General features: G+C 42.9%; 1 protein-coding gene across 2 annotated transcripts in view; it reads right to left on the bottom strand.

Annotated features, from left to right (window-relative positions):
- Positions 1-6344: 6344 nt before the first annotated feature.
- The window catches only part of LOC115073693 (gastricsin-like), a 64464-nt gene continuing 59333 nt past the window's right edge, over positions 6345-11475 (bottom strand). For both annotated transcript variants that reach the window (XM_029572325.1, XM_029572323.1), the window contains exons 6-10: positions 10976-11029; positions 10769-10891; positions 7341-7488; positions 7104-7202; positions 6345-6690 (exon numbers count right to left, since the gene is read on the bottom strand). In XM_029572325.1, the coding sequence (XP_029428185.1) occupies positions 6538-6690; positions 7104-7202; positions 7341-7488; positions 10769-10891; positions 10976-11029 (577 nt within the window). In that variant the 3' untranslated portion in view covers positions 6345-6537. The remainder of the gene's footprint in view (positions 6691-7103; positions 7203-7340; positions 7489-10768; positions 10892-10975; positions 11030-11475) is intronic.

Below are 11475 nucleotides of genomic sequence, written 5' to 3'. Positions count from 1 at the left end.
TCCCCTTCCAAGTATAGGATGTCCTTGTTTAATTGTTTGGTGCGGGCATGTATGTAAGCTATTATTTCCCCTCATACCACTGCTTTTCCAGTTTCCCAAAACAGTTGGGGTTCCCCGGCGTGTTGTTGGTTAGTGGCCATGAAAGATGTCCATTTATCTTTGAGAAATGTGTGGAAGGATACATCATCTTTAAGATATGCCGGGAATCTCCACCTTGGTGGTGGGGTAAGGCCTGATCTTAATCTTAGCAACATAGTTACTGGGGCATGATCAGAAATCACTAAAGTTTCTATGTCTGTGGTTTGAATTTTTACGAACATATCTTATAAAGATAAAATATAGTCAATCCTCGAGAGTGAGAGGTGGGATCTGGAGACATGCGTGTATAATCCTTTTCTTCGGGATGTAAGAGTCACCAAAAATCTGTGAGGTTAAGTTGGGAGCAAAGAAACCTGATACCTTTCTTCTGTGTGCAGTTGAGAGATCCTGGTTTATTTATTTATTTATTGAGTTTTATATACTGTCATTCGGTAGAGCCATCATAACGGTTTACAAAGTATACATTTTTCTTAGCAGTTGTGCACTAATTTACCTTAGAAGCACATTATAAATTAAAAGGAAAGAGCTCAGTAACCCACATTCCAGTGGGAACACTGAGAGGAGAGGATCACCTTGCTGGTAGCTGAAAGGAATCAGTAAGTTTTTACTTGGGACATTGTCTTTTTTAAAAGTATTGGGGCAAAGTTAACTATTTGGGAATATTATTTAGTGTGTTTGTGCCTTTAATAGTCAGAAAGGCTGTGAATAAACAGTTTTTAAATAGTCAGTCAATAAGGTAGCAGTAGGTAGGCAGTGAATAAACAAGTTAGACTGTATTTTTAGTCAGTCAATAAGGTAGCAGTAGGTAGTGTGTTTATTTTTAAAAGTCTGCAGAACTGAGTGTTCTCCAGACTTTTAAAGAACTGAGTGTTTGTATTTAATACTAACTGAGTGCTTGTATTGGAAAAAAAAAACCCCCACAAAAAAAACAAAACCCAACCCAAAAAGTAGCCAAAAGCTAGAAATAAGCTAGGAGCAGTGTATACCTAAGTAAAAAAGTTGAATAGTTCAGCTCAGTTACTCACCTTGGAAAGGTGTTGAGGTAGTGTGATTGGGTTTGAATAGGGACCAACATTTGTTAATCAAGGGAGCAGTGAGTCACTCAGGCTGACTAACTGAAGTTAGACTGTTTGTTTCCAGACCTTTTTTGAACCCAGCTACACTAACTGCACTAACAACATCCTCTGGTAACAAATTCCAAAGCTTAATTGTGTGTTGAGTGAAAAAGAATTTTCTCCAATTAGTCTTAAATGTGCTACTTGCTAACTTCATGGAATGCCCCCTAGTCCTTCTATTATCCAAAAGTGTAAATAACCGATTCACATCTACTCATTCAAGACCTCTATCATATCCCCCCTCAGCCGTCTCTTCTCCAAGCCGAACAGCCCTAACCTCTTTAGTATTTCCTCATAGGGGAGCTGTTCTATCCCCTTTATCATTTTGGTTGCCCTTCTCTGTATCTTCTCCATTGCAACTATATCTTTTTTGAGATGCAGTGACCAGAATTGTACACAGTATTCAAGGTGTGGTCTCACCATGGAGTTATACAGAGACTATATGACATTTTCCATTTTATTAAACATTCCCTTCCTAATAATTCCTAACATTCTGTTTGCTTTTTTGACTGCTGCAGCACACTGAGCCGACGATTTCAAAGTATTATCCACTATGATGCCTAGATCTTTTTCCTGGGTGGTAGTTCCTAATATGGAACCTAACATCGTGTAACTACAGCTAGGGTTATTTTTCCCTATATGCACCACCTTGCACTTGTCCACATTAAATTTCATCTGCCATTTGCATGCCCAAATCTTCCAGTCTTGCAAGATCCTCCTGTAATGTAATGTAATTTTGTATCATCCGCAAATTTGATAACCTCACTTGTCGTATTCCTTTCTAGATCATTTATAAATATATTGAAAAGCACCAGTCCAAGTACAGATCCTTGAGGCACTCCACTGTTTACCCTTTTCCACTGAGAAAATTGACCATTTAATCCTACTCTCTGTTTCCTGTCTTTTAACCAGTTTGTAATCCACAAAAGGACATTGCCTCCTATCCCATGACTTTTTAGTTTTCTTAGAAGCCTCTCATGGGGGACTTTGTCAAACCCGTTCTGAAAATCCAAATACACTACATCTACCGGTTCACCTTTATCCACATGTTTATTAACCCCTTCAAAAAAATGAAGCAGAATTGTTAGGCAAGACTTCCCTTGAGTAAATCCATGTTGACTGTGTTCCATTAAATCATGTCTTTCTATATGCTCTACGATTTTGATCTTGAGAATAGTTTCCACTATTTTTCCTGGCACTGAAGTCAGGCTCATTGGTCTATAGTTTCCTGGATTACCCCCTGGAGCCTCTTTTAAATATTGGGGTTACATCGGCCACCCTCCAGTCTTCAGGTACAATAGATGATTTTAATGATAGATTACAAATTTTAACTAATAGATCAGAAATTTCATTTTTTAGTTCCTTCAGTACCCTAGGATGCATGCCGTCTGGTCCAGGTGATTTGCTACTCTTTAGTTTGTCAATCTGGTCTACTACATCTTCCAGATTTAGAGTGATTTGGTTCAGTTCGTCTGACTCATCACCCTTGAAAACCATCTCCGGAACTGGTATCTCCCCAACATCCTCATTAGTAAACACAGAAGCAAAGAATTCATTTAGTCTTTCTGCAATGGCCTTATCTTCCCTAAGAGCCCCTTTAACCCCTCTGTCATCTAATGGTCCAACCGACTCCCTCACAGGTTTCTTGCTTTGGATATATTTTAAAAAGTTTTTATTATGAGTTTTTGCCTCTATGGTCAACTTCATTTCAAATTCTCTCTTCACCTGTCTTATCAATGTTTTACACTTAACTTGACAATGCTTATGCTTTATCCTATTTTTTTCAGATGGATCCTTCTTCCAATTTTTGAAGGATGTTTTTTTTGGCTAAAATAGCCTCTTTCACCTCACCTTTTAACCATGCCGGTAATCGTTTTGCCTTCCTTCCACCTTTCTTAATGTGTGGAATACATATGGACTGCGCCTCTAAGATTGTATTTTTAAACAATGTCCATGCCTGTTGAACACTTTTAACCTTTGCAGCTGCACCTTTCAGTTTTTTTCTAACTATTTTCCTCATTTTATCAAAGTTTCCCTTTTGAAAATTTAGTGTTAGAGCTGCAGATTTACTTATTGTCCCCCTTCCAGTTATTAGTTAAAATTTGATCATATTCACTTTGGACCAAGATAGCCGCCACATGAGGCCTGTGTAAGGAGCTCTCGTAATACCTATTGTTGCTTTTTCGAAATTACCTCTGAACTACTTCAGATTATCTCGACATGCCACATACCTCTTGCCTTCCTGCTGCCTCCTTCTGCTGCTGACGCTTTCGCCTCTATTTTCCTTGCTGCTCCCCTCCCCCCTGCCCCTGTTTTTTGTATTTTCCTGCCTTTCTTCAGTTATGATGTAAACCGGCGTGATGTTTCCCACGAATGTCGGTATAAAAAAGTTAATAAATAAATTAAATAAATACAAAGCGAAAAGCGCGACTTAAAGAAAATGTTACCACAAAGGAAGAAGGATTTCAACAATTGAAGACTGAGAGCTTCTACAAATCCACCCCGAAACTGCCAGAGGCGAGGGCCGCTGGGAGAGAGTCCCAGGAGCTCGGAACACTCTCTGTGGCCGACGAGATCTTGCTCAGCCCGGGGGCACCCGAGACACCAGATCACTAGCAAACAACGTGTGATCTGGTGCTGAGGAGGAGAGAGCAGCCTCCCATTGAGTCTGACGGAGAAAGCGGTGGGCTGGCGACCGGAGGTGGAGGAGTAATGGAGAGAGGGGTTACCTCCACATTTGAACCCCAAACGATTGAACTGGCACAGGACATCGAAGCTGATACAGCACTTCAAGACCTGGTAACATTGCAGTCTCAAAATGTATTTTCGTTACAAAAACCCCCAGTTGTGACTTTGGATACTTTGTGGAAAGTTTTGAAGTCTATTGAATCAGCTAACACTACTTTAACACAAGCATTTCTAGAATTGAATAAAAGAGGTTTAAATACTGGAAAAATAATGAATACACATCAAGAGAAAATAGTGAAGCTGGAGGAAAAGATTACAACAGTTGAAAATATCCAGAGTAATTTAATAAAATCTGAGATTAATAATGAGAGGAAGTTTGAAAATATAGCGAATACTCTTCGCTATTTGAATCTACGAATATTTGAATGATTGCTTAAAGATTCCTAAGGAAATAACCCCTGTTGTTTCCAAAGCCTTCTCTGTTTCAAAGAAGAGTTTGCCTTTAAGGGGCTCTGAGGAAATCCAAGAACAATCATCATTGAATGTCTCCGAGTTGATTGAGATGTCCTTGCAAATGGAAATCAAAACAAGGGCACATTACTGGCTACACCTTTGCCTTCTTCTTTAGAAACAGAGCTACCCAGTATCATGGACAAAGTGTTTGGATATACCCCGACATTGTCCGCTCCACACAGGAGCGAAGGAGAACGTTTCTACTCATGAGAGCTGAGGTGGTAAATAGGGGAGCCAGTATGCAGCTAAGATATCCTTGTAAATGTTTTATAAAATTCCAACAAGAAAAATACATCTTTTTTGAATCAGATCAATTAAGGGCTTTCCTAGATGGGAGGGGATGAAGTGCTATAATATATAGTAGGGGGGAATGTGTCTTGTGATGGCTTATGCCTTTTATATTGGATATAAATTAGATTTTGAGCTCCTTAATTACCTGAATGTACCTCTTGGTCCCATGATTTCCTAAAAGTTTAGAGATCTATGTTTAATTCTAATCATTTAAATTGTTTTCCTTTTTGAGATATTATAAACAGGATGCTGGGTTTGAGATGTTATAAACAGGATGCTGGGCTTGATGGACCCTTGGCCTGACCCAGCATGGCAATTTCTTATGTTCTTATGTTCTTATAATGGACCTCTTATACCTTTGATATATGACGTAATAATATATCTGAAATTGCATAAATAAAAAATTAAAAAACCATTTTTTGATCATGTTATGATCACTATTGCCAAATGCCCCACCACCTCTCTCACCAAATCTTGCGTTCCACTAAGAATTAAATCTAAAATTGCTCCCTCTCTCATTGGTTCCTGAACCAATTGCTCCATGAAGCAATCATTTATTACATCTGGGAACTTTATGTCTCTAGCAAGTCCTGATGTTACATTTACCCAGTCAGTATTGGGGTAATTGAAATCTCCCATTATTATTGCACTGCCAAATTGGTTAGCTTCCTTCTGCAGTTCCTCACAATCTGCTTTTGTTTTAATACATTTGAATAATTTTGTGTCATCTGCAGATTTCATCCCCTCACTCACTGTTCCTTTCTCCAGATCACGCATGAACATGTTAAACAGCACAGATCCCAGTGCTACTCCACTAGGAACCTTTCTCCATTTGGAAAACTGATCGTTTAGCCCTCCCTCTGTTTCCTGCTAATATGACACTGCCTCCTATCCCATTAACTCTCAATTTTCTGAGAAGTCTGTCATGAGGGAAGTGCCCTTAAACAAGGTAATGGAGGAAGGCGCTGACCACCCTGGCAGGCAAATCACATCTAGGGTTCGAGGGATGAAGTTCACAGAAGAAGGCTCCTTAAAGTGTGAGGTACTGCCATAAGTTGTAGCTGGGCAGTTTCTCCTTTCTCTTTTTTTTGTTTCATTTGGATCAGAACCAGGGCTGAGATCTGGTGCCATGAGTCTTTATCCACAGCTAAGAGGAGACTTTTCCCTAGTTTCGTAGACTTCTCCATCAAACCCACTCGTGCTTCTTGCAACAGTGATTCTGAGGCCAGCAGCCATGCACTGGAGCTCCTGCCAGGAACCCAGCTCCCATGCTGACTCACTCCCCCAGGGGTTATAAGTGCTGCCTCTGCAGCATCCCTAACCCCCAGCGATCCGGGAATTGAAGTGGGAAGCTATCACTCAGCCAGCAGGACAGTTTCCAGGAGAGTCTGGAGTTAACGCAGTGCTGAAAATGTAGCCTGGAGGACACCGAGATGCAGCTTTAGATCATCACACATAAGTGTACCATTACCTACTGGGCTGCCACCTGTTTCATACAGAAATACACACAGATCTAATTAATAATGCAACAGTAATGGGGCACTTAACAGAGGATAAATTCTATTTTGATGTTCACTTCCTGAAACTAAAAGTCTTTCGATAGCCTTAAGTCAGAAAAAAGACTTATTTGCAACAATCTAGAGAATCTCATTATTATTATTCCAGCGTTTATATGCCCTTGAATATCAAATTACATACAGGTACTTTGACTTCCTGCCCCAGCGAGCTTACATGCTAATTTCATCATGACTTTGAAGTGAAAATGCAATAAGGGCAGATGGTTTGTCTTTCAAAAGTAAATCAGCTTTGAACTGAAGCAAATGCAAAAGGTCTAAACTGCTGCAGCAAAGCCAATTTGATTGTTCCCAAAATCAAAGATGGTGTAATACTCCCGAAGAAAGACATCACCCAGGATCCAGAGGGGCTGCCCGTTCTGCGATGGCACATAAGTGGATGAGATACCAAGAAAGCAGGTCCCATTGCTCTGTTTAAACAAATAATGAATTACAATGTGGAAGCAAAGCCTAGGAGAGAGGCAGAATACACGGGCACCCTTCTCAAAAGCTGCAAGAGCAGACAGAGCAAGAGGGGATGCCAGGCTGGTAGGAGGCAAGAGTTTGGGAGGGAGGATAGCAGAGGAGGGGCTGGAGGGAGTTGCTCCTCCCACCCGACTTGTACATTTGGCTGGGATGCAGTGGGAAGACCAGGAGGGCTTTAATTTTCTATCTCCTGGGAAGGAGGGAGGGAAGGAGGATCTAGTAGTGCCAGAGCAGCTGAAGGTCAGTGTCAGGTTCTTAACTTCCTTTTCCTGTCCTGGCCACACTCACTTTTCAGGAGCCTTCAGTTTAGAGCTGATGTGTAAATACTTTTACGATATGGTGTGATACAAATCCTTACCTGCAGAACGTAGGCAGATGGTGTTAAAGGGAGGGAGGCACCATTGATGGTGAAGCTGATGGTGGGCATGGTCTGGATCTCACTACACATCAGCACGCTCTGTGATGATGGAAAAGAGGCTTCATGCAGACTCTCTCTTTATCAGACGTGACTCCTACATCCCACCTGCCCATCCTTCCACCTCGTCCTTCTAAAGCGCTGTAGACCCCCCTCTCAAGCAGTGTCCACCAGACCTACCTCACCACTCTCGTTCTTCTCTGCTCCAATAGACGCTAACAGATCATCCATGTACTGTTCAGGGACGGTGAGGAGAGAGGTTCCTGTGTCCACAATCCCCTGGCAGCCTTGGCTGCACCAGCCAGTAGCCTGACCATTGATGGCGAACCTGCAGGCAAATTCAAACCAGAATTCAGACTGAGATCACTTTAATATATAAAATGATCTCAAATAAATGGAAAGAAATTTACGAAATACTGAGACTAGTAAAAATAATATTCCAGGGTAGAGAAAGGATAATAAGAACTATTTCCAGGTTCTGGTGCTGGTCCCTATGGTCTCTGGGCAGGTTTCCTTCCTGGCCTGGTGGCAGGATGCTGCTGTAGCCGCTGTTTCTTTTCTTTCCCCACCATTATACAGAATTTTGTTCTGCTCATTCCTTTGTAGGAAATCTTTGATTTTCTCTTTCAGTTTGGGGAAACAGCCTCTCTGATCTCTTTGTATTTTGCACAGGTTTCTGGATTGCATACAGACTTTGCTGTTCAGTTTTGCCTGCATCTTTCTATTTCTGGTCACTTCTTCTGCATTTAGTGAGAGTCTGTTTGCAGTCTGCATATGTGACCGAGGTGTAGTATTCCGTACTTCCCAAGCAGCAAATTCATGAATTCATGAATCTGTAAACTCCTCTCTAGTCTGGACCTCACATTCTTCATCTACGCAGACGACGTCCAGATTCTTCTCCCCATCAAAGAAAGCATACCTAACACCATCACCCTCTGGACCTCTCTCTCCCTCCAAATATCAAATCTCCTCACGCAGATATCACTCACCCTCAACCACAAAAAACCCGAAATCCTTTACTTATCAAACAAAAACACATCCAACGCTAGCAAAGTCAGCACCTCCAACCAGCCACTCACCACACTTTCCAACGAGGTCAGAGACCTAGGCATCCACCTTGACTCAAACCTCAACTTGAAGAAACACATCAACCTGACAATCAAAGAAGGTTTCTACAAACTAAAAATCCTCAAGAAACTCAAACCACTCCTATTCCACCACGACTACCGCACAGTACTCCAAACCCTCATACTATCCAAGCTAGACTACTGTAATTCCCTCCTCCTCGGTCTGCCCGCCACCACCACAAAACCACTTCAGTTCCTCCAAAACGCTGCAGCCAGATCCCTCACAAACACCAACCGAACCTCACTCATCACCCCTACCCTAAAAGCTCTACACTGGCTCCCCATATCACACAGATCTCAATACAAAACCCTCACCATACTTCACAAAACCATCAACAACCAAAAAATCAAATGGACCAAAAACCCTCCCCAACTACGTCATAGCCAGAAATGCCTGCGCTCCCAAAACACAGTTCTCCTGACCATTCCACATACAAAACATGCCAACCTGACTTCTACTAGACAACGCTCTTTCACAGTAGCAGGTCCAACCCCCTGGAACCAGCTACCCTCCCACCTCAGACTGGAACCTTCCCTCCAAACATTCAAAAAACATCTGAAAACATGGCTGTTCCAGAAAGCCTACCAACTTGCGACCTAACTCCTCCTCCCCCCCCCCTCTCCTCTGTCCCACAGACACCACAAGAAAGCCTCATTGTATATAGGTTACTATGTTTAATTTACTTATAAAGATTGCAATGTTAATAAGTAATGTATAAAATCCCCATTTATAAAGTATTTCTAAATTGTTGCCATGTACACAGTACGGTCCCCATGTTCCTTTATGTTCCGTTTAAAACTGTTCCTACGCATAAGTTAATGTTACAATGTAAAATAGCATGACCCGCCGTCTTGCTACCATCCTGTTATAATGTGAACCGATGTGATGTACACCAACGAATGTCGGTATATAAAAGCAAATAAATAAATAAAGTAAAAATTTAATTATATTTGAGGTTTCTCTCCCTTTTCCAGTTTACAGTTCTTTTAAACTTGAACCTGGCTGGGGGTGGGGAGGTGCATTACCTTCTGAGACCCATCTGTCAAACTCTCAATCCATAGATGCTGATGATATAATCCTAATCCTATTTATTAGTTAAATAGACTCAGCAGTATACAGAGCATGTTATCAGATAAATGGTTTAAGAGCATGGAAGTGACTCGGTCAAGGTTACATGCTGACCAGCAGACTGAAGAATGAAAATGCAGTGACCCGGCTAGATCTCTGCCCAGTCTAGTCTTGTCATCTGAATGACTTTTGAAGAAAATCATTCCCGTCCATGCCATTCTACTACAGGCTCCCCTTAATTATTTTCAGATTCTTATAATCTGCTCATCTCTGGGCAGACAGCACACAGAGAACAACAGCAGCTTAGCAAATCATATTAAAGAGCAATAATATAATAGGACAGACTGTTGTGATCGTGGACCCTTGGGCCGGTTGGAACAGAGGATGGAGTGCTGTAGAGGTCCACAGCAAGTGTCCCAACCGGGAGGCGGTTCGGGGAACTCGGAGCAAGCTGAGACACTGGACTAAGGTGGAGTCCTATGCGACCAAGGACTCGGTAACCAGAGGAAGGACGGACGACATTGGGCCCTGGTGACTGAAGAGTCTTCACCCTGGAGACCGGTACTCCCCTGGGAGGAGCCCTTAGGAGTCCAGCCACTGGGACTTTTGGAGATTCACCCTGGAAGCCGGAGCCCCCCCAGGAGGAGCCCGTAGGGACCCGGCCGCTGGGACTTAGGCGAATCTTCGGGGCCGGCGAACACCAGGAACCAGAGGAGCAACGATGGCCAAAGTCAGAGTCCAGGAACGAAGCCGAGTCGGAAACCAGGAGTCGCAGGAGGAACCAAGCCAGGGATGAGACAGGAGATGGAGTTGTGGACAGAACCGGGTCAGAACCAGAGGTCAGAAGGAGAACCGGAACCAAGGGATGAGGCGGAGGAGAGTCAGGAGTCAAGCCGGGTCGGAGACGAAGAGCAGTCCAAGGAACACAGCAACTAGCAGACAGGAGACCTGTGGAACCTCGTTGCAAGGCGAAGAAGGAACCAGGAAGCAGGGCTGAAGTAGTCTGGGCGTGTGACGTCATCCTGGGACGGCCCAGAGGTTTTCCTGCGCTGGCCCCTTTAAATCCCCAGCCCCTGCGCGCGCGCCTAGGGGCCGGCGTCTCCCTCGAGGAGGGAGAGTCGCGGCAGAGGCCTGAACAGGCCTTGACGAATCTTTTGCGGACCGGACCAAGCTCGGGGTAGGTAGGGGACCCGGGGCCGTAACACAGACACCATACAAGCAACAGAAAAGCAGAACAATCATAAAAACACAGCAAAGAGAGTTAAGCACAGCATTAGGGCAGAAGTTTAGGAAAAGGCCAGGTGGAGATAGTGAGCTTTCAGCTGTTTCCTAAATGTTAGATAGTCATCTATTGAAAATTTAAAGTATAGAGACCATCAAAATACAGACAATGTAAATTCCAGCACACTTACTCCTCAATGGCAATTTGCCAGTAAGCTTGTTCAGTGACCTCGGTCCAGTAAATATCACCGGTGTAAAGAGTGGGGTCAGTCCCTCCAAAGATAACTTCACCTCCGTACAGAGATTCTTCCTGGCTGGAAACAGATTAAAGACATCTTTAAACATAATAACCTGCAAAGTGCTGAACCATTTACTTGGTGATTAACAGGAAAAGCTACCTGGAACTTCCAGAAGCATCCTCTCCTGAGCCACTGAAGGAGTCCTCACCCAGGCTGCGGAGACAAAAGGAAGTTACTTATATTCAGAGAATTAGAGCTCTCACTGCTCTGTGGAAACCTGAGATTACAGCACCATTCCTCTCTTCCTAAACTGAGTTTTCTAACCAGGGTTACACTGTTGGTCTGTTCTGTCACTGCTGAGTGCAAGGGAAGAGGCCGAGAAGTGCCAGGAACAAACCGGAGTAAGCGGAGGATGCATGGAATGCTGGAAGCTGAAACCATAGCAGACTTTAAGAACGCATGGGATAAGCACAGAGGATCCTTAGTTACTGTACAATAAAGTGAAGAAATAGTCAAAGCTTGACCTAGCAGCACATGCAAATTTTATTTATTTATTTCATCTAATTATCCACTATTTCTCCAAATGCATTGCAGATTGCAACTATACATGCAATAAAATATAGTCTAAAATCCATACAAGAGATTCTAGCACACATGAA

This window comes from Rhinatrema bivittatum, chromosome 12 (genome assembly GCF_901001135.1).
Source record: "Rhinatrema bivittatum chromosome 12, aRhiBiv1.1, whole genome shotgun sequence".
NCBI lineage: Eukaryota > Metazoa > Chordata > Amphibia > Gymnophiona > Rhinatrematidae > Rhinatrema > Rhinatrema bivittatum.
Note: the sequence above shows the minus strand (reverse complement) of the source record. Positions and strands in the feature narration are given on the sequence as shown.